This window comes from Gopherus evgoodei, chromosome 9 (genome assembly GCF_007399415.2).
Source record: "Gopherus evgoodei ecotype Sinaloan lineage chromosome 9, rGopEvg1_v1.p, whole genome shotgun sequence".
Classification (NCBI taxonomy): domain Eukaryota; kingdom Metazoa; phylum Chordata; order Testudines; family Testudinidae; genus Gopherus; species Gopherus evgoodei.
This window is the reverse complement of record NC_044330.1, coordinates 81,192,144-81,216,239: the sequence shown is the minus strand read 5'-3', so window position 1 is coordinate 81,216,239 and position 24,096 is coordinate 81,192,144. Positions and strand designations below refer to the sequence as shown.

General features: G+C 43.3%; 1 protein-coding gene across 1 annotated transcript in view; it reads left to right on the top strand.

Moving 5' to 3' along the window:
* Positions 1-24,096, top strand: part of SH3BGRL (SH3 domain binding glutamate rich protein like) — a 63,712-nt gene that overhangs the window by 35,979 nt on the left and 3,637 nt on the right. Inside the window, exons 2-3 of the mRNA XM_030575433.1 lie at positions 1,038-1,223; positions 15,806-15,886. Coding sequence (XP_030431293.1) covers positions 1,038-1,223; positions 15,806-15,886 — 267 coding nt within the window. The remainder of the gene's footprint in view (positions 1-1,037; positions 1,224-15,805; positions 15,887-24,096) is intronic.

Here is a 24,096-nt window from a genome sequence, read left to right as displayed (position 1 = left end):
AGGACTGGAAGCGGGGAATCTCCTAGGGTCGTGCAGGGAGGGGAGCCTGGGAGGAAGTAACAAGGAAACAAGGGGAGGGGGTTATTTCTCTTTGTTGTAAGATTCAAGGCATCTGAGTCTGGGGGTCCCCCAGGGAAGGTTTTGGGGAGACCACAGTGAGCTAGGCACTGTATAATCCCTAGCTGGTGGCAGCGATTACCAGGTCCAAGCTGGTAACTAAGCTTGGAGGTTTTCATGCTAACACCCATATTTTGGGAAAAAAATGTTATGACAGCCCCTCTGCGCCAGGTGTGGGTGGGCAGGCTCAGCTCAGCAGGATCCAAGTGTGGAGGGACTTAGTGTGGGGTGAGAGGTTTCTGTGTGGGGCAGTCTGGGTGCGGGTGGCTCAGTGGTAGATTTGAATGCACAGGAGTTCGTTGTGGGGTTCCCGGTTCAGGGGCAATAGGATTCTGCGGGGGATCCAGGTGAAGGTGATTGGGGCTCAGTGGGGGGTGGGGGGGGAATCTGGTGGCCATTCAGTGCTGTATGTGAAATGGTTTGGTGAGAGGAGAGAAGTCACAGTGTATTTCCTAGAGGGCAGGTGTCCACAATACACAAGTTACCATCACATCTGGAACACTAATAGGCAGCTTCATCAGAGGTGTTGCAGATTCAGTGGACATAGAGACTAAACTGCTCTGCCCCCACTAGAAGTAATCCCTCTGCTACAGGGCTTGCAGCACCATGCCGGGCACTGGGGAATGTTTTGAGTAGCAGTTACCCACATTTTACCTTTTCTTTGCAGGATCTGGTCTCCTGGGTTGTCACTGTGGCACTTTGTACTAATGTACACCAAAAAGAATATTAAGGGGGAGTGAGAGATGTACAATGGGCTATTTCTCTTAAAGGCAGTAACCAGGCCTAGTGAGAGAATTTATAACAGTGCTGAGTGACCTGTACCCTTGGACTTCCACAGATATATTGCTCTGCCTTTGAGCTTCTATTTGATCACTGACTGGTTTATTTCCTTCTCTCCCTTTGCACATCTTTTATTGTAGATCAAAAAACAGCAGCAAGATGTGTTAGGCTTCTTGGAAGCCAACAAGATTGAATTTGAAGAAAAAGATATTGCAGCCAATGAGGAGAACCGGAAATGGATGAGAGAGAATGTCCCGGAAGAGAGCCGACCAGTGAGTGGAAACCCATTGCCCCCTCGAATCTTCAATGATAGCCGATATCTTGGGGTAAGAAACCATTGTAAGCTTCTCCTGGGCCGCCTCTTTCCAACTTTCCCAGACTTTATCCTTTTGCCAACTACAGTATTGTTCTGACGATGGCATATGCCAGATGCAACAGAGAAGGCATAGGCTATCAATTGTGTGGTGACTGTGGGAGGTGGCTTTTTGTCTATGAAGAGAAAGGGAATTTCCTTGTACCTAAGTCAAAATTTGAACCTAAATCTTCAGTATACTAACTCGGCTTGCATGTTAAACTATATGCCATGTGGCCGTCAACAGAACATGAAAATCTTTCTGCACTGTGCTGTATGAAATGATTAATAACTGAGGGACTGATGGTTGAGAAAGAGCTAGTAATGAAGAGGTGCATGTATCTGTTAACTAACTATTGACGTATATGGATAACTCTTTTGTAGAAACAATGAGAAGTCCTAGTGGCACATAAGCCCTGGTCTACACTACAGGGTTAGGTTGAATTTAGCGCGTTAGGTCGATTTTATAATGAATGCGTCTACACAAGCAACCCCGTTCCATTGACCTAAAGGGCTCTTAAAATTAACTTCTGTACTCCTCCCTGGCGAGGGTAGTAGTGCTAAAATCAACCTTGCTTGGTCGAATTTGGGGTAGTGTGGATGCAAATGGACAGTAATGGCCTCCGGGAGCTGTCTCAGAGCGCTCCATTATGACCGCTCTGGACAGCACCTTGAACTCTGATGCACTAGCCAGGTACACAGGAAAAGCCCCAGGAACTTTTGAATTTCATTTCCTGTTTGGTCAGCATGGCAAACTCAGCAGCACAGGTGACCGTGCAGTCCCCGCAGAATCGTAGAGCGTAGAATGTTTCTATGCTCCCCCTGTCATCTCTGTCCCTGAGGTTATCGCAGATTAGAAGGCGAAAAAAACCGCACTCGCGATGACATGTTTTCCCAGTTCATGCAGTCCTCCCGCACTGATAGGGCACAGCTTAATGCATGGAGGCATTCAGTGGCAGAGGCCAGGAAAGGATTAAATGAGCGCGAAGAGCGGAAGCAGGACGTGATGCTGAGGCTAATGGGGAGCAAACGGACATGATGATGCGTCTGTTGGAGCTGCAGGAGAGCCAACAAGAGCACAGACCTCAACTGCATCCATTGTATAATCGCCTACCCTCCTCCCTGTGTTCCATAGCCTCCTCACCCAGACGTCCAAGAACGTTGTGGGGATGGGAAGGCTCTGGGCACTCAGCCGCTCCGCTCTAGAGGATGGCCCAAGCAATAGAAGGCTGTCATTCAAACAGTTTGATTTTTAGTGTGGCTATAATAAGCAATGTGGCCTTGTCCTTCCCTCCTCCCCCACCCCACCCGGGCTACCATGTCCATTGTCTGGTTTGTTTGTTTTTTTTAATTAAGAATGCATGGTTTCAAAACAGTAGTGACTTTATTTCGAAAGGGGGAGGGTCGTTGGCTTACAGGGAATTAAAATCAACAATGGTGGCGGGTTTGCATCAAGGAGAAATGCACACAACTGTCACACCGAAGCCTGGCCAGTCATGAAACTGATTTTCAAAGCCACTCTGATGCACAACACACCTTGCTGTGCTCTTCTATTCGCCCTGTATCTGGCTGCTCAAAATTGGACACCAGGCGATTTCCCACAATCTCCCACCCCGCCATAAAAGTCTCCCCCTTACTTTCACAGATATTATGGAGCACACAGCAGGCAGCAATAACGATGGGAATGTTAGTTGTGCTGAGGTCTGACCAACAGCACCAGCGAGCTTTTAAACGTCCAAAGGCACATTCTGCACTTGCTCATGCTTGCTGAGGTATGGCATCTGCACGGGTAACCCAGGAAAAAAGGCACAAAACGATTCTGTTGTTGCTTTCAGAGAGGGAGGGGCGACTGACATGTACCCAAAACCCCCTGCAACAATGTTTTTGCCCCATCAGGCATTGGGAGCTTAACCCAGAATTCCAGTGGGTGGCGGAGACTGCGGGAACTATGAGAGAGCTACCCACAGTGCTCCACTCCGTAAGTCGATGCTAGCCATGGTAGTGAGGACTCACTCCACCAGCTTAGTGTGTTTAGTGTGGACACGCAATCAATTGTACAAAATCGATTTCTAAAAATCTTCCATAAAATCGACCTAATTTCATAGTGTAGACATACCCTTACAGACTAACAAATATATTTGGGCATAACCTTTCATGGGCTATTACCCACTTCATCAGATGCATGGAGTGAAAAATAAATAGGCAGGTATAAATATACAGCACATGAAAAGATGGGAGTTGCCTTACCAAGTGGGGGGTCAGTGCTAATGAGGCCAGTTCAATCGGGGTGGATGTGGCCTATCCCCAACAGTTGACAAGAAGGTGTGAGTATCAACAGAAGAAAATTTACCTTCTGTAGTGACCCAGCCACTCCCAGTATTTATTCAGGCTTAATTTAATGGTGTCAAATTTGCAAATTGGTTCCAGTTCTGCAGTTTCTCATTGAAGTCTGTTTTTGAAGGCTTTTTTTGTTGAAGAATGGCCACTTTTAAGTCTGTTATTGAGTGTCCAGGGAGATTGAAGTGCTTTCCTACTGGTTTTTTGAATGTTACAATTCTTGATGTCTGATTTGTGTCCATTTATTCTTTTGCATAGAGATTGTCCAGTTTGGCCAATGTTCATGGCAGAGTGGCATTGCTGGCACATGATGGCATATATCACATTGGTAGATGTGCAGGTGAATGAGCCCCTGATGGTGTGGCTGATGTGGTTAGGTCCTATGATGGTGTCCCTTGAATAGGACTCCTTGTTTTTGCTGATACAGACTAACACGGCTTCCCCCTGAAATATTTTTTGTAGAGCTCTCCTATAACATTCATAACAGCATTCAATTATATACAGTGTCACCTGCTTTTCTACAGCACTCCAGAGCCCATATGTATACCTGCAGAGTTACTTCACAGATGTCCTTTACCAATTAAATGCAGCTACCTTTACATTACAGAGCTGTAGCTGTCAAATGAAGCATGACAATGTTACACAGTGGTTTAGCACAGGGAATGAAGAAAACTGCAACTGTAATGACAGGGGATGCTTCTCTATCATATGTTTTTCTAGGGCACCCATCACTATAGAATCAGAGTTCCATATACAGTAATTAAGATTGGCACAGAATTATAGAGTAGTTTAATAATAGACTGTTCTTTGCTTCTCCCTGGTTTGGTGGCATTTGCTTATATTGTATTTTGTTGTAATTTTTTGGTGTGATGGGTTGGATCACAGAAACCCCCTTGGGCCTTCCAACTGATGTGCAAAGACTACTTCTGCTCCTGCTTTCCTGCCTTGGCAGCTTGAGACTCCAGAGCCCTGCCTGGTTTGATCCAGACTCGCTAGCCTGCTGCAAATCCAGACCCAAGTCTGAACCACCTCCCCTAACAGCTGTAGGCTTAATTGAAAACAGCTTAAGAAGTGTTCCTGTCTTTAACACTCAGCTGCCCAACTCCCAATGGGGTCCAAGCCCCAAATAAATCCATTTTACCCTGTATAAAGCTTTTACAGGGTAAACTCATAAATTGTTTGCCCTCTATAACACTGATAGAAAGGTATGCACAGCTGTTCCCCCCACCCCCCGGTATTAATACATACTCTGGGTTAATTAATAAGTGAAAATGATTTTATTAAATACAGAAAGTAGGACTTAAGTGGTTCCAAGTAGTAACAGACAGAATAAAGTGAATTACCAAGCAAAATAAAACACACAAGTCTGAGCCTAAGGCCTTGGCTACACTGGCGCTTTACAGCACTGCAACTTTCTCGCTGAGGGGTGTGAAAAAACCACCCCCCTGAGCGCTGCAAGATACAGCGCTGTACAGCGCCAGTGTAAACAGTGCCGCAGTGCTGGGAGCGCGGCTCCCAGCTCTGCAAGCTAATCCCCATGAGGAGGTGGAGTACGTGCAGTTCAGGGACCACACTCACACTTCAAAGCGCTGCCGCGGCAGCGCTCCAAAGTTTCGAGTGTAGCCATACCCAAATACAGTAAGAAAACTGAATACAGATAAAACCTCACCCTCAGTGGTGTTCCAGTAAGCTTCCTTTTACAGACTAATCTCCTTTTAGTCTGGGTCCAGCAATCACTCACATCCCCTGTAGTTACTGTCCTTTGTTCTAGTTTCTTTAAGATATCCTTGGGGGTGGAGCTGAAGACAAAATGCAGGGGTCTCCCAGGGGTTTAAATAGACTTTCTCGTGTGGGTGGATACCCCCTTCTCTCTCCTATGCAACGTCCAGCTCCAAGATGGAGTTTTGGAGTCACATGGGTAAGTCACATGTCCATGCATGACTCAGAACTTACATGTAGCAGCCATGGTTCAGACATAGGATAGGGGTTTGTTATAGAAGTGGATGGGTAGGGTTCTGTGGCCTGCTTTGTGCAGGGGGTCGGACTAGATGATCACATTGGTCCCTTCTGACCCTAGAATCTATGAGTCTAAGTAGACTTCTTATGTGGATTGGAGCCTTCCAAGATCCATTGTTCATTAAATGCTTCTTGATTGGGCATTTAACTTGCACATTCCTTTCTTAAGAAGCTGACCAAATGCTTTACTAAGGCTACTTAGAAATCAAGCAGGTACACAGCCAATATTCATCACTTTGAACCAAAAATGACATGCATTGAAATAGAATCATAGAATATCAGGGTTGGAAGGGACCTCAGGAGGTCATAGTCCAACCCCCTGCTCAAAGCAGAACCAATTCCCAGACAGATTTTTACCCCAGGTCCCTAAATGTCCCCCTCAAGGATTGAACTCACAACCCTGGGTTTAGCAGGCCAATGTAGGATGAATAGGTTCAGTAGATCATAACCTTTACATAGATATGTTACATGGCATATGTAGCATAAAGCATATTCCCGTTATGTCATACATACATTCATAAGCATATTTCCATAAAGCCTTATGGAGTGCAGTGTCACAGTTGGGTACTGAGCAGAGGTTTTTTCAGGACACTGAGTCTGTCAGCGTTCTCTGCAAATGACCAGCTGAGCTTTCTGTTCTCTCTCTTCTGGTAAGTTGCCCATAGTTGAGCTTTGGATCTGCCATAGGAGCACAGCCATGCTGAGTCCAGTTTGGTCTTTAGTTGCCAGAACGTTGGAGAGAAGGACTGAAGAAAAGTGTGATATATGTAGCTTGAAGAGAGCAAGAGTGAGCCTGAAACAACAAGGGAGTAGGCATTACTGGCAACTACATGGATTACTCTAGAAAAACAGGAAGTAAAAAACCAAAACCCATCTCCAAGAGAATAGGAGGAGATTCCCCTCCAGGCTAGAATGAAATAAAAGCCCTCAGCCATCTCTCTTCCTTAACCTTTAATTGCTAGTCCATCTGAATAACTGGTGGCCTGGATCCTAAAATCTCAGGGATATCACAACATGAGTTTTTTCCTCTTTCATCACTTCTGTGGCAGGCAATGGAAATACATTAGAGGGACTCTCTGGCTAAGAGCGCCCAAACCGACAGGGCTATGTGCTACACTGAAGTTGTACACTGTTTGATACATGGAAGGGCGCCCGGACCCTTGAGGCTCTCAAGTTTCATAATGCAATGGGAAGCCTGGGAACTATGGACCTGCTCCTTCAAGGTGCTGAGCTCTCCTGGAACTGTTGAGTGCACTCAACTCCCAGTGAGCGAGATAAGTTCACTTGGCACCTTACATTATAGGCCCTTGTGTTCTCCAGGAAAAATGGTTTCACATATCATTGAGTATAAGACTAAGCTGAAGATCGCGGAGACTGCTCCTCCTGACAAGGAGATTTTTAAAGCTTTGTAGCACAGCCGTGCAAAGGAGTTATGTATATATGTCCTTCTTAGATCATTACTAGTTAGATTTTAGAGGCACCTGCTGATATAGCTTTCAGTGTATGTAAATGCAGTAGATCACGAAGAAAGTGGTATGTTATCCTGAGAGGCTCTGGCATTGCTGCACTCCTCAATCAGTCCTATATTTAGGGACATAGGACTAGAAGGGACCATGTGGGTCATCATTTCCTGTCCCGCTCCTGTAGCAGACAAACACAGTCATATAAATACCTTCATAAATGTATCAAGCTCAATCTTAAAACTAGGTTGGTTCTTTAGCCCCACTATTCTCTTTGGGAGGCTGTTCCAGAACCTCACTCCTCTGATGGTTAGAAACCTTTTTCTAAAGTCCCGCCTAAATTTATTCATGGTCAGTTTATACTCATTTGTTCTCATGCCAATGTTGTCCTTGAGCTTAAAAAAGCTCTTCTTCTTCCATAGTATTTTACCCCCCTGATGTATTTATAGAGAGCCGTTGTATTCTTTCTCAGCCTTCATTTTGCTAGGTCGAACAAGCCAAGCTCTCCATTTCCCTGATCATCCTAGTAGCTTTCTTTGAACGTGTTCTATTCTGAATTCATCTTTCTTGAACATGGGTGACCAGAATTGTAGATAGTTTTCCAGATGAGGGCTTACCAGTGATCTGTGCAATGGCCTATCATTACTGAAAATAGCTTGCCTGGTACATCCTAGGATTGCATCACATTGGTTGTTCATAGTCATCCTGTGGCCAACTAATATACCCAGGTCTTTCTCCTACTCTGTCATTTCCAACTGAAGAGCACCCAGCTTATATTAGAAGTTCTTATTAGTCCCTAAGTGCATGTCTTTGTACTTTGTACTATTAAATTTCATCCTATTTCTGTTACTCCTGCGCTCAAAGTCCTCTAGGTCTTTCTGTATAATATTCTGATCCTCCTCTGTGTTGTCAACACCTCCCAACTTTTTGTCATCTGCAGATTTCATTAGCACATTCTTACTTTTTGTGCCATGATCATTCCTGAAAATATTAAATAAGATCAGTCTCAAGACTAATCCTTGAGGAACCCCAGTAGTACTTCCTCCAGCCTGATAGTTCTCTCTTCAACACAACCCATTTTTGTTTCCAATTTACCCAATCACTTAACTTACAATTCTTGTACTAATCCCCAGCTTCACTAATGATATCCCATATTAAATGCTTTACTGAAGTCCAGATAAATGAGATCTGCTGCATTTCTCTTATCTAAATGATTTAATGGATCAAATGGCAGAGAGGCAGATTTTACTACCCATCATACCGGAGATTTTTGGTACTCTAATCTATTGGTCTAGAGCAGCATTTCCCAAACTTTTTTGGCCACGGAACACTTTTTAGCCTATTATGGAACACTTATAATACTATTTTGTAGTCGATTGGTTTTCAAATAAAAAATTGCCTTATTTGGGCTCAAATGTATTTTATTTTATAAAACAAAGCAAAAATTAAAAATTAAAATAATTTGAACTAACAATTTCTAACTGGAAAGCATGTATAAAGTAGTACAAAAATCAAGTGCAAGAGTAAAAATTAAACTGTTCTACTTAAAAAAAAAACACCAAACCTGTGTATATACATACACATACTAACACCAAACAAATTAGATTTTTACTAGGAAAATCAATTTTTATAAACAGAAATATAAATTTGGATTTAATGGGATTGGTGTTTCTGCATTTTTCTGTCACAAATTCGCTTAATATTAGGAGTAATGCTGGACAGTTGAATCCTCGTGTCAGGCGCAGCATCAAGTGTATTCCTATATTTGGTTTTTGTTGCAGTATAATACGAAAATCCCATCTCACACAAATAAGTTGTAGCAAAAGGAAGGAGCACTTGAACTGCATGTTTAGCCACATTAGGGTACTCTTCTATAGGCTGCTCCAAAAATTATTCAGCAGAAGGTCCTTAAACTTTTGTTTCAAATCAGAGTCAGAAATTAAGTCTATTAGGCTTCCATAATCATGCGCAGTAAAGCTGACTGGTTTGGCTGTAATTACAAATGGATTTCCAACCCAAGCATTATCATCATTAGTTGTAGGAAAATATTCTAATGAAGAGGCCTGCAAGTCACGCAAGTGCTGTAAAATGGTGCTGGAAACTTCTTCATGGACTGTAGAATTTATTTCAGTCAGAAATTCATGTACTGTAGGGAAGCAGTTGAAGTTATTCTGTTCTACAGAAGATGCCCAGAATTGCAGTTTCTTTTTTAACAACAAAATTTTATCCATTGTAGTAAAAATAATCACATTCTTTCCTTGCAGCAACAGATTAATTTTTTTAATTTTGCAAAAATATCTGCAAGATATGCAAGTCTCATTAGCCATGAGGAATTTGTCAGACAGCCATTAAATTTTCATCCTGAATTATCTGAAGTAAAGAATACCAGTAGTTCACTACGAAGCTCAAAAAGCCTCACAAGCACTGTTCCTCTGGATAGCCACCTCACTTCCATATGTAAAAGAAGTGCTTTGTGCTGACTACCCATTTCCTCGCACAAAATTTTAAATACCTGGATTGAAGTGGTCGAGATTTGACAAAATTGATAATTTGTACTGCTTCATCGAGCACAATTTTCAGATATGCTGGTATTTTTTTTTAACTGCAGATGCTAGTCTGTGTAGAACACAATAGCTCTTAGTGCTTTCTGGTGCCACACTTATGATTTGCGTTACAGCTCCCTTCATCTTCCCGATCATTACCCAAGCACCATCAGTACATACATCAATACATTTTCCCCAACTAATTTCATGCTTTCTGATAAAATTGTTGATGCAGTTGAATATTTCTTCTTCAGTTGTGTTGCTTTGTAGAGATTCACATAAGAGCAGGCCCTCTTCAATAATATTATTAAATCTATATCAGACAAATACTAGTAGCACAGCAAGTCCTGAAACGTCAGTGGACTCATCTAGCTGCAATGAATACTCATGGCAAATTTTCAGTCTGCAAACTAGGTTTTTCTATGTCATCAGCAAGATCTTTAATGTGGTGTGCAACAGTATTATTTGAGAACTGTACAGCATCAATTTTTTTTACCAGACTGCTCGCTCAACATGCACGTTACAATATCTTTCGCGCAAGGCTTGATAGGCATTTCTCCAATAGCGTGAGCTTCTCCAGCAAGTACTATACGGTAACTTACTCGATAAGATGCCTCTGTTGCACTTTCATTGTCTGTTTTAGCAATTTTAATCATCAAAAGTTTACAATTTCCAAGTGAGTCATGCTGCCTTTTGAAAAAACTTACCTCTTTGTCTTAGTATTCAGCATGCTTGGTTTCCAAATGCCTTCGAAGTTTAGCAGGAGCCAATGAACTGTTTTGCTAGTATTGCACACGACGCACTGCGTATCAAGAACATCTTTATTTCCAACACATGTAAAACAGAAAGACACAACTTGCATCATACTTTCGTTTTGGTCTTTTAACACCTGCTGCTGCTTGTTTTTTGATATACTTCGGTGGAAATTCTTTCACCTTGGATAACTCACTAGTATTAACGGATCTTTCGGTAACAAAAGACTGCGATTGCTCATCCTCACTTTGAGGTGTCACAATATTTTGCTCATTTATTTCGGCCACAGCTGGATTAACAGAAGAACTTGCTTTTTGTTTCAAAGTTCCTTGTTTTAGCCACAAATCCATGGTGATTAAGTTTAGTAACAATATTTAGAAATACTGATTTTTGTCAAATTTTCTTTCTCACGAATATTTATATTGTTTCGGCGAAGCTAGTTTAGTTGTGCTTATCGCACACACAGTGAAGACCCACAAGTTTGAACCTGTTGAGTGAATATGTTATGTTCACCATGGTGTAAAGAGAATGGTGTGTGCATACCGCTGCAGTTCGCACAGCCTCGAGTGGAAGGGGTACAACGTCACTAACTGATATGTGCCCGAAAGGGGTAGACGTCAACATGCTTGTGTGCCATGTTCTCTTTACGCCATGCTATTCAATACGAGATCTATCAATAGCCGGAAAAAGAGTTTTTTTTATTAAATTATAGTCATTCAAAGAGAGTTGTAAAGTGCGCTTCAAATATGCTAAATTTAAAATTAAAAAAAATTAAAGACTGTATTTTTAATTACAATTCTTTCACGGAACACCTATTCACATCGTGCGGAACGCAGTTTGGGAAACACTGATCTAGAGTATGGTTCCCATAGGTTCTGATCCTACCAGATGATGAGATCCCCAGCTTCCATTGACGTTAATGGGAGATTAAGCTACTTGTTCAGATCCTAACAGGCTAAAATAGATGTCGTTTCTTTTTATGTGTAAAGAATCATCAGCTGGAGGAGGAATGCCAAGAGAGCAGCACTCTGTTGCTGCAAAAATTCTCATGAGTGACGAATCTACTTGGCAGTTACTTGAAAGCTGGATCCAAATCACAGGAATTCAGCTTGCAGGAACTTAAATTATACATGGACCCCCACCTTCTTATCAGTTCCACTGTAAACATGAATTGGTATCTGCTTGTTTTACCTGAGAATGCATGTTCTGTGTGTACACATGCAGCATGCACAGCAGAGAGAATCGTAGAATCATAGACTATCAGGGCTGGAAGGAGCCTCACGATGTCATCTAGTCCAACCCCCTGCTCAAAGCAGGACCAATCCCCAACTAAATCATCCCAGCCAGGGCTTTGTCAAGCCTGACCTTAAAAACCTCTAAGGAAGGAGATTCCACCACCTCCCTAGGTAACCCATTCCAGTGCTTTACCACGCTCCTTGTGAAAAAATTTTTTTCCTAATGTCCAACCTTAACCTCCCCCACTGCAACTTGAGACCATCACTCTTCTGTCATCTGATACCACTGAGAACAGTCTAGAGCCATCCTCTTTGGAACCTCCTTTAGGTAGTTGAAAGCAACTATCAAATCCTCCCTCATTCTTCTCTTCTGCAGACTAAACAATCCCAGCTCCCTCAGCCTCTCCACATAAGTCATGTGTTCCAGCCCCCTAATCATTTTTGTTGTCCTCTGCTGGACTCTTTCCAATTTTTCCACATCCTCCTCGCAGTGTGGGGCCCAAAACTGGACACAATGCTCCAGGTGAGGCCTCACCAATGTCGAATAGAGGGGAACGATCATGTCCCTCAGTCTGCTGGCAATGCTCCTACTTATACAGCCCAAAATGCCATTAGCCTTCTTGGCAACAAGGGCACACTGTCAACTTATATCCAGTTTCTCGTCCACTGTATCCTTTAGGTTCTTTTCTTCAGAACTGCTGCCTAGCCATTCAGTCCCTAGTCTGTAGCAGTGCATGGGATTCTTCCATCCTAAGTGCAGGACTCTGCACTTGTCCTTGTTGAAGCTAATCAGATTTCTTTTGGCCCAATCATCTAATTTGTCTAGATCCCTCTATATGCTATCCCTACCCTCCAGCGTATCTACCATTTGTCATTTGCAAACTGGCTGAGGGTGCAGTCCACGAGATCCTTCAGATCATTAATGAAGATACTGGACAAAACCAGCCCCGGGACCAACCTTTGGGACACTGCACTTCATACTAGCTGCCAGCTAGACATGGAGCCATTGATCACTACCTGTTGAGCCCGATGATCTAGCCAGATTTCCATCCAGCCCATACTTTTTTAACTTGCTGGCAAGAATACTGTGGGAGACCGTATCAAAAGCTTTGCTAAAGTCAAGGAATACACATCCACTGCTTTCCCTCATCCACAGAGCCGTTATCTCATCATAGAAGGCAGTTAGGTTAGTCAGGCATGACCTACTCTTAGTGAATCTATGCTGGCTGTTCCTGATCACTTTCCTCTCCTCTAAGTGCTTCAGAATTGATTCCTTGAGAACCTGCTCCATGATTTTTCCAGGGACTGAGGTGAGGCTGACTGGCCTGTAGTTACCCGGATTCTCCTCCTTCCCTTTTTAAAAGATGTGCACTATGTTAGCCTTTTTCCAATCATGTGGGATCTCCCCGGATCACCATGAGTTTTCAAAGGTAATGGCCAATGGCTCTGCAATCACATCCGCTAACTCCTTTAGCACCCTCGGATGCAGTGCATCCGGCCCCATGGACTTGTGCTCCTCCAGCTTTTCTAAATAGTCCTGAACCACTTTTTTCTCCAGAGAGGGCTGGTCACCTCCTCCCATACTTTGCTGCCCAGTGCAGTAGTCTGGGAGCTGATCTTGTTCGTGAAGACAAAGGCCAAAAAAAAAAAAAAAAAGCATTAAAAAAAATTAGCTGTTTCCACATCCTCTGTCACTAGGTTGCCTCCCTCATTCAGTAAGGGGCCCACAGTTTCCTTGACTTTCTTCTTGTTGCTAACATAACCTGAAGAAACCCTTCTTGTTACTCTTAACATCCCTTGCTAGCTGCAACTCCAAGTGTGATCTGGCCTTCCTGATTTCACTCCTGCATACCTGAGCAATACTTTTATACTCCTCCCTGTCATTTGTCCAGTCTTCCACTTCTTGTAAGCTTCTTTTTTGTGTTTAAGATCAGCAAGGATTTCACTGTTTAGCCAAGCTGGTTGTCTGCCATATTTATTATTCTTACTACAGATCAGGATGGTTTGTTCCTGCAACCTCAATAAGGATTCTTTAAAATACAGCCAGCTATCCTGGACTCCTTTCCCCCTCATGTTATTTTCCCAGGGGATCCTGCCCATCAGTTCCCTGAGGGAGTCAAAGTCTGCTTTTCTGAAGTCCAGGGTCCGTATTCTGCTGCTCTCCTCTCTTCCTTGCGTCAGGATCCTGAACTCGACTATCTCATGGTCACCGCCTCCCAGGTTCCCATCCACTTTTGCTTCCCCTACTAATTCTTCCCGGTTTGTAAGCAGCAGGTCAAGAAAAGCTCTGCCCCTAGTTGGTTCCTTCAGCACTTGCACCAGGAAATTATCTCCTACACTTTCCAAAAACTTCCTGGGTTGTCTGTGCACCGCTGTATTGCTCTCCCAGTAGATATCAGGGTGATTGAAGTCTCCCATGAGAACCAGAGCCTGTGATCTAGTAACTTCTGTTAGTTGCTGGAAGAAAGCCTCATCCACTTCATCCCCCTGGTCTGGTGGCCTGTAGCAGACTCCCACCACGACATCAGCCTTGTTGCTCACACTTATAAACTGCAGTTATAAACTCTATGCATCAATAACTTGCCATGCAAGGGTCACCCTCTTCTGTAGCTGAACGGGTTGCTTTCCTAGTAGTTGTGCTAGGAATCAAGTTGCTGGATCACGCAGAAGCAGGACAATCAAAATACTTGTTATCAAACAACTCCAGCATGTATCAGCCTAAGGGCTTCAAGGAGGATTTAACAAATCTGTACACGTTATTTAAAAAACTAAAACCTGAAAGTTACACGTTCAAATTTAACAACAGTCGAACGTCTGCGATCTCCAGTTCACACAAACTGGCAGTTCCTTGTTTCGCCCTCTCTTCCCAACTGCCACAGTGCCTCCCGGGATATTGCTCCTGCCCACAGCATTCCCCTGCTGATTCCAGTCTACAGGATTTTGATTCAGCTCATTTCTCATGCTTGCGCCTGTTCATGGAGGGGCATGTGAAGCAGCCTGCCCTCAATGGCAGCTCCCTCACTAACTTCAACCCACAACTCAGCATTCTCCATATTACTGGCATTCCACAGCTAGATGGCTTGGCAGGATTCTTGCATCAAAAGCATCCCCATCAGACGCAGAGAGAATCAGTTTTACAGCTTCAGTGAAAAGGGGGAGAAAGGGTAGGAAAAAATCCTCCATTAGGTCTGTAATGTGACTTTGGAAATCAGAGCTAGAGATGTTTGGTATTCAAAATGACGGGTGGCTTAGGCAAGCCTCCTAAGCGTGATTAGCCAGTGTTTCACAACTGTGTTTGTCAAAACCAGTTTCACTGTGTAGCTCTTTGCTCATGGGTCCGATAAGTGTGGATAGAGTCTCTGTGCTCAGGGCAGATGTGCATTCTGTGTGTTAGAAAATACACAGAAAGCGGGGTGTGTGTGGTGGTGGTTTCTCCGTCATTCTCCAGCTCCCCTTTCCTTCCGAGAAGTGGCTGTGTATGTTAGTGCTGCAGTTCTGTAACTTTAATTGAGCACCAAACATTATGAGGCAGAGACATCTAGTGTTTACTGGGTTAGTGCATTAACTGGGCTTACCTCAAAGCAGTGTGTAAAGGCAGATGTTGGCCTTAGAGTGAGGAGAACTACTTGCTTTTGTGCGTTCACATACACAAAAGCATTGAAAACAATGCCACTGTAATGGCAAGGCTGTGACTTGAGGATTAGTAATACGAAGAAGTGTAGCTTTTCATATTCAGATAATAGGTTTGAAGCCGTCTCTGATTAGCAGCAACACTTTGACATCTCCCCTGATGAAACAAGTTAGGGGGCTCAGCTCTGTCCTTGTGGAGAGGCGTCCATACCCCAGCATTTGCTGCCTTTATCTGGCGCAATTATCAGCAGTAACAGCAGAGACCAAGGACTGAATTGCCATGAATGTGGTGCTTTCCAGTCAAAGTCGAGGCATACTGGTGAAGCTGTCACTGCTTGTGGTTTACCTGTTGCCATCCTGGCACCTTTCTCAAGTACTAAATTTTAAATTTACGGATACCAGAATTAATGCTAGAAATATGAATTGACCCTCTGAATTGTGCTTTAGGCCACACAAGTCCTGAAAAGTTTGTTTGCTCAGTGTGGACTTGGGTAAACTATAGCGAACTAATCCTTTATTTTTGGATGGCTTATAATCAGTCTCTCTCTCTCTCTCTCTTCCCCCCCCCCCCCTTCCATGAAGGATTATGAAGCTTTCTTCGAAGCTAGAGAGAATAATGCCGTGTATGCTTTTTTAGGCTTGACTGCTCCTCCTGGTTCAAAGGTAGGTGGTATTCTGTATTGTTTCAGACTAATGTATACAACTTTTATTTACACTCTTGTAACAGGGTGGCTGATCCTGTTTATAGGCTAGAGACCCCAGGGGGTTGGTGTGGGGAGGGGGCAGCAAATCGTAGTTACTAGGGCTGTCGATTAATCACAACTCACACGATTAACTCAAATTAATCGCAATTTAAAAAATTAATCATGATTAATCACAGTTTAATCGCGCTGTTAAACAATAGAATCACAATTGAAATTTATTAAATATTTTGGGATTTTTTTACGTTTTCAAATAAATATATATATAATATAGACTATATATATAATATAGACTTCAGTTGCAGCACAGAATACAAAATGTACAGTGCTCATTTTATATCTTTATTACAAATATTTGCGTGTAGAACTGATAAACAAAAGAAATAGTATTTTTCAATTCACCTCATACAAGTACTGTAGTGCATTCTCTTTTATCGTGAAAGTGCACCTTACAAATGTAGATTCTTTTTTGTTATATAACTGCATTCAAAAACAAAACAATGTAAAACTTTTAGATCCTACAAGTCCGCTCAGTCCTACTTCTCGTTCAGCCAACGGCCAAGACAAACAAGTTTGTTAACATTTACAGAAGATAATGCTTCCCTCTTCATATTTACAGTGTCACCAATAAGTGAGAACAGGCATTTGCATGGGACTTTTGTAGCTGGCATTGCAAGGCATTTACATGCCAGATATGCTAAATGTTCATATGCCCATTCATGCTTTGGCCACCATTCCAGAGGACATGCTTCCATGCTGATGATGCTCGTTAAAAAAAATTTTTTTAATTACATGTGTGGCTAAACTCTTTGGGGGAGATTCTATGTCCCCTTGTGGCAAGATGACTCACCGGTGTGGCGCCTCCTGCTGGTCATCTAGGGAGTTAGCTCTTCCCAGCCTGAAGTGCCCTCTGTAGGCCGGTGTCCCGCCTGCTGCTGGCCCCATGGCCCTCCCGGACCCTGGTGTCCCTCTGTGTCAGGGTCTAGCAGTAACCCTCAATTTGTCTCCCCATCCTGGGGAACCTCCGACCCCCATCATGCCTCAGTGGCCAGTCATCATCTAGCCCCCACTCCCTAGGGCAGACTGAAGTCTATAAACCACTCATCATCGGGAAGGGGGATTGGACCAGCTGCCTCTGCCTAAATCTGGGCTGCCCCTCTGCAGCCCCAGTACCTTTGTGGGCCCTTAACGCAGCCTGGAGCTTTGCTAGGCTGGAGCTCCCCAGCTCCCTTTGCTCTTCCCCATCACTACTCCACTCTAGATACCCTTCTCAGCTTCCCAGGCAGCCAGGTCCTTCTCTCTCTGAAGCTAGAGAGAGAGTGTCTTTTTCTGACCCACTGCCCTCTTATAAGGGCCAGCTGGACCCTGATTGCACTGGCTACAGCTGTGGCTGTTTTCCCAATCAGCCTAGCTTTTCCACCACAGCCCTCTCCGAGGCTGCTTTAACCCCTACAGGGCATGAGCGGGGTGACCACCCCACTACACCCCGGCTCTGTTTTACTCACATTCTGCCATATATTTCATGTTAGAGCAGTCTCGGATGATGACAAACAAAACATGTTTGTTTTAAGAACACTTCCACTGCAGATTTGACAAAATGCAAAGAAGGTACCAATGTGAGACTTCTAATGATAGATACAGCACTTGACCCAAGGTTTAAGAATCTGAAGTGCCTTCCAAAATCTGAGAGTGACGAGGTGTAGAGCATGCTCTTAGATGTCTTAAAAGAGCAACATTCCGATGAGGAAACCACAGAACCTGAACCACCAAAAAAGAAAATCAATCTTCTGCTGGTGGCATCTGACTCAGATGATGAAAATGAACATGCATTGGTCCGCATTGTTTTGAATCATTAACAAGCAGAACCTGTTATAGCGTGGATGTGTGTCCTCTGGAATGGTGGTTGAAGCATGAAGGGACGTCTGAGTCTTTAGCGCATCTGGCATGTAAATACCTTGTGATGCCGGCTATGACAGTGCTATGCAAACGTCTGTTCTCACTTTCAGGTGACATTGTAAACAAGAGAGGGGCTGGAGTATCTCCTTAAATGTAAACAAACTTGTTTGTCTGAGTGAGTGGCTGAACAAGAAGTAGGACTGAGTGGACTTGTAGGCTTTACATTTGACATTGTTTTATTTTTGAATGTATTTTTTTGTACCTAATTCTACATTTTTAAGTTCAACTTTCATGATAGAGATTTGACTACAGTACTTGTAATGGGGGAATTGAAAAATACTATTTTAGCTTTTTTACTTTGCAAATATTTGTAATAAAAATAAATATAAAGTAAGCACTGTACATTTTGTATTCTGTGTTGTAATTGAAATCCATATATTTGAAAATGTAGAAAACATTCAAAAATATTTAATTAAATGGTATTCTATTATTGTATAACAGCATGATTAGTCGCACCGTTAATTGAGATATATTTATTTGCACAATTAATCACCATTAATTTTTTTAATCACTTGACAGCCCCACTAGTTACTAAATAGGCATACTTCAGAAGGGATGAGATGATTCCCTTGTAAAGTGCAGCAGGAAGCTGCAGCGAGTGGGGAGTATTTGACTAGACAGAACATGACATTACCTATTGCGACTGGACAAGGACAAAAGAGCTGTGAACAGGCTTGCTGCTTCGCAAGCAACCCCTTGTGACCTGCAGGTCGCTACACACGTATCTACCTCAGTTTCCCCTCAATGACTCACAAAAGAAGTCTCTGTTCAGAAATACCCCTCTTTAGGGTCTGGTTTCATGGGCATGACTTCAACAAACACACACAAAAAGTCTAACCATAGCCTTAAACTGAGTACAGCGGGTCCTCTCTTAGGTACTGTCTCAAAACTCCACAAGTGTCTCAGGAACTTTCCTGCTTTGGCAAGCCACTCCCAGTCCTTCATTGCTGGGGCAACTCCCCATACTTCTCTGGAGTCTGCTCTCCCTAGTCCTCTGACTTCCAGGCCAAAACTTTTCCCCACTAGCAAAGGGTCTCCTGCAAGAGCTTCTGGCTCACTGCATTTCCTCTGCCATAGCTTCCTTCAGTTTTGTCTGTTAATGTGTTGTGGTTGCTGTGTGTATGTATTCCAGTGGATCTGACATTCACTTTCTAAAGTCATTTTTGCTTTGAGCATGGGCATTACTGCTCCATGTGTTTGGAGGATGCAGCATTTACCAAGAGGCTTATCTTCTCTCACTCTCACGCACACACACAATCTTTAGACCAGGATAATTCATTGTGCAGACTTGTTATTGTAATAGTTGACATTAGTTTTGTAACTTCACAGTGGCCCCAATCCTGATTCCATTTAAGTTAATGGCAAAGCCCCTGTTGACTGAAATAGGAGCTAGATCAGGCCCTGCATTAGTATTTGATGTCTATTGACTTTGGACAGTGTCTTCTGTACACAATCCCTGCTCAGAGGAACTTCCATTCTAGTAAATTTCACTAGAAATCCTGGGAAAAAGAAATTGAAAGAGGCAAAAAAAAAAGAAAAAATTAAAAAAAGAAATTCAAATAAACAAGCCACTAAGATTTTGCAACGGAACATGTCTTGAATATGCTGCTCAGGTTTTTTGCAACCGATTTGCCATAGATAGATCAATCTTAGGCCTTGGCTACACTGGCACTTTACAGCACTGCAACTTTCGCGCTCAGGGGTGTGAAAAAACACCCCCCTGAGCGCTGCAAGATACAGCGCTGTAAAGCCTCAGTGTAATCAGTGCCGCAGCGCTGGGAGCACGGCTCCCAGCGCTGCAAGCTACACCTGTAGAGGATGTGGTTTACATGCAGTGCTGGGGGAGCTCTCTCCCAGCGCTGGTGCTCCGCCACACTCACACTTCAAAGCGCTGCCGCGCTTTAAAATGTCAAGTGTAGCCATACCCTTAGAATGTTCTTTTCTTCCACAGCCTCCATTACCTGAAGCTGTGTCTTTTTCTTTACCATTTATAAAGTGGGTTGCTAAAATAGAGATCCACCAAACTGAATTCCTCCCTTGATTTTGATGTGATAGGACATGAATGCTTTATGCATTTTACTGGAGGTCATTAGGATTCCTGAGTCTCTGTTAAGGTTTTTAGTACCAGCCCTTTGGTTCACATAGATAACCTTTATTTATTTAAGAATTAGGAGGCGACTTGAAACGCTCCATTCTGCATACATTTCATCCAGACACCTGAGCTAAGATAGTCTGTGAGCAGTTAGTATTAACAGGTGCAGTTGTAGGTCAGGTTGAGGCTCAAAATTCTGGGGGGCAGGCAGATTAATCTCTGAGGTAACTCCATTGATATCAGTGGAGTTACACTAGTGATGAATATGGCCCATTCGTTCTTTGTGTCAGATCTACAAAGTTCCAGAGTAACAAAAGACAGTGGTCCATGCCTATATTAAAGTTTAATGGGGTCAAAAGGCCAGTTATGCACAATGCAATATTTATTTAAATTCCTTAGGAATATTTTAAATGCACCCATGTCAGGTTTTGGGAGCATCTGCAGAATATTGAACAGAATCTGTGCAGATTGGACAAATGCACAAAAACTAGCCCCAATCACTCATACCTGCAATCACTTATTGCTCATGCAAAAAAATCTCGGGGGGCAAATCCTAGCCCCAGCCCTCCAGGCATTGGAGGTCCCTGCGTGCAGTGGAACCAGTGCATTTCTACCACGTAGGAGGGCAGAGCAAAGACTTCGGCTCTGTGAGCGATGTCACTCACAGAGCTTTTGAGAGCAGGCCAGACCTGCCAGAGCAGGAGCTGCTGCAGTAGGAGCTGTGGAGCAGCCCCACAGCTATGCAAGAGAATTCCTACGCACCCACATACACACCATGTGCTCAGAATTCTCTCCGCACACAGCCTGCCTGCTTGGGCTCCGCACTCGATATTCCCCCAAAGGAGTTCAGTCAGACCGAAAGACAAAAACACACTGAGCCAGATTCTGTTCTGTTCCAACCATGCAGCCCCACTGAAATCAGTGAATTGTGTATCTATCAATAGAAGCAGATTGCTCAATCTGAGCCTGATCCTGGAAGGGGCTGAGCATGCTCCCCTCCCACTGAAGTCAATGAGGTTCAGTGGGACTGGTGGACACTTAGAGGGCTGGGTCCTGTAAGGGGCTGTCACTGATGTCCCATGTAGAAACATCGCAGCTGACATAACCAACTTGATTAATTCTTTGACCAACACTTAGTAACTGCAGTGAAGGAAAACACACTCTCCTGGTGGGTGCGGCCATTTGTCAGCCTGATTAAGGGTGACTGGAAGGAAAAGATCATTGTAAAAAAGAGAGAAACAGGTGTGCAGTAGCATTATTTATTTAATCCCTATATTGCCTTCTAAGTTTTAGGGGACCATTTAATAAATGGGAGATAACCCTATAGTGTGTGATTTGTACCCACAGAGTTGCTATTACTTTTGCTATCAGCCTAACTTCTGGCAAGTGTGCTTCCAGATCATACTGATTGGCTGTTACTTAAAATGAGAAATTTACCTTAAAATGTTTGGATATCGGTGTATTGCAGATAAGGAAAACATCCTTGCAGCTGGAGGGACCATGCTTGGCTACATTATAAAATAGCTATTTACATAATCCCTTTGAACAGTGTTATGTAAAATGGAATGAGGTATCAGAGCAGCTGCATACCACACATCTGGGAGAGATGAGTTTTGACAGCACGCCCTCTGTGTTCTGTGAGAGGTTCAGAGAATTTTTTTGACAGCTGTACAAAGGTGTTATGTAAAGTGAAGAGCATTAGGAGCCAAGCCTGTACAACATTATTAGAGATACAAATAGCTATTTATTGAGCATCAGTGGTTTGTTCAATGCTCTGCACACTTAGGGGGGAAATACATGATCCTATACAAAACACTGGAATAAAGTAAACATAGACAGCTTGATACATTGATTGTCCAGGCTTCAAGGGATGCTGGTCTCTTGCATGTATGCATGACTTGAGGAGTTAAAGCTTATGACTCATTGTTTGTTAAGGGCTGACAGTGTGCTCAGTGAAAGGCATCGTGGGAGAAATTAGCTTTAAGGAAGGTTTTGAAAAGGGAGAGTAGCAAGGAGCCCAATCCTCTGAAGAGCTGAGCCCTTCCTAAATATCTTGCAGGACTGAGTCTGAGAGAGAAGAGAAGCTGATTGATGTTTGAGAGAAATAGGGCCATAGGGTTTTCTATGGAGTGCACTTTGTGATGGGAAGGGTGTTCTGAACTCCCTGCTCCCAAAGGGCTGGACTGTGGTGCCTTTCCCTCTGGCATAGCGGGCTGATATCTGGCCAGAGGGAGTTGCTAGAAACTGACAAGAAGCATAACATCTTTCATCTATTCCATGCTGCCCTGTGAGATACTGCTATTCTCTGGAAAACATGGGGCATCTTTTTCCTCCCCTGCCCTGTTGCCCTTCTTTCCTCTCTGCTCCTTTCCCACCCCACTTCTCTGCCACCTCCCTATTGAATAAACGTTGTGTGGATGCCTCCCATACCACCAGGTGACTGATGCTCTGCCATCAGAGCAGAGTACAGATTACAGGGAGTATAGGAGACCTGAATCAGTGGTGCAGAGCTACATGCTGTTCCCTCACACTTGAATTTAAAGGGAGTAAGATATGATACACAGGCAAATGGCCAAAAAAAAACACCCCAACAACCCAGAATCACCCACCAATTCTAAGGTAATGGAAATATGCAGGGCACATACTCCCCTTTGGCTGACATCATTCACTGTGCCTCTTCTCTTCTCCTTCACATGAGGAATTTTGTAAACATTTTGCATAGATTTCCCTTTTCTGAGTATTGATTTACTTCTATTGTTTATTTGTAAACCAGACAGAACTGTTCACGCTCATGATGTAGTATCAGAGTTTCAAAAGAGCTCTGCTCCTGTCATGGTATAATTCCTACTCTGAACCTTAGCGTCCAAAAGATGGGGTACCAGCATGAATTCCTCTAAGCTCAATTACCAGCTTAGTACTTGTAGCACTGCCACCAACCAGGAATTCCAGTGCCTGGTACACTCTGGTCCCCACAAAACCTTGCCCGGGGACCCCCAAGACCCAGTCCCTCTGGATCTTAACACAAGGAAAGTAAACCCTTTCCCTCACCTTTGCCTCTCCCAGACTTCCCCTCCCTGGGTTACCCTGGAAGATCACTGTGATTCAGACTCCTTGAATCTTAAAACAGAGAGGAAAATTCACCTTCCCCCCTCCTTCTCTCTTCCCCTCCCAGACTCTCCCTGAGAGAGAAAGTAATCTTAACACAGAGAGAAAATTAACCTTTCTCTCCCCCTTCCCTCCTTTCTCCCCACCAATTCGCTGGTGGATCCAGACCCAGTCCCCTGGGGTCTCACCAGAATAAAAAAAAAAAATCAGGTTCTTAAACAAGAAAAGCTTTTAATTAAAGAAAGAGAAAACAGTAAAAAATTATCTTTGTAAATTTAAGATGGAATATGTTACAGGGTCTTTCAGCTATAGACACTGGGAATACCCTCCCAGCCTAAGTATACAAGTACAAATAAAAATCCTTCCAGACAAATACACATTTGCAAATAAAGAAAACAAACATAAGCCTAACTTGCCTTATCTACCTAGTACTCACTATTCTGGACATATAAGAGACTGTATCAGAGAGATTGGAGAGAAACCTGGTTGCACGTCTGGTCCCTCTGAGCCCCCAGAATGAACAACAACCAAAATCTAACAGCGCACACACAAACTTCCCTCCCTCAAGATTTGAAAGTATCCTGTCCCCTGATTAGTCCTCTGGTCAGGTGACAGCCACGCTCACTGATCTTGTTAACCCTTTACAGGCAAAAGAGATATGAAGTACTTCTGTTCTATTAACTCTTACTTATCTGTTTATGACAGCTCCCATTTAAGCACCAAAATAAATGGCCAGATTTTAAAAAAACCTCAGCACATTGTGTGATGATCTCTTTTTGAAAACCTGGCCATAAGTACCACAGTGGAAGATGCTGAGTGCTGAGCTCTTGGAAATCTGGCCCTTAGTGTGAAGAAACTTACAGTGGATCTAATTGGCATTAAATTTAATTAGATTTTAATCTTAATTTTTGTTAAGAAATAAAGAGGACAATAGCAAAAGTGACTTTGAGAAAAGTAAGTCTCCTTTTGCATTCCCTCCATTTTGTCAGTCTATTCTCTTTCCTTCTGAAAACTGAAGA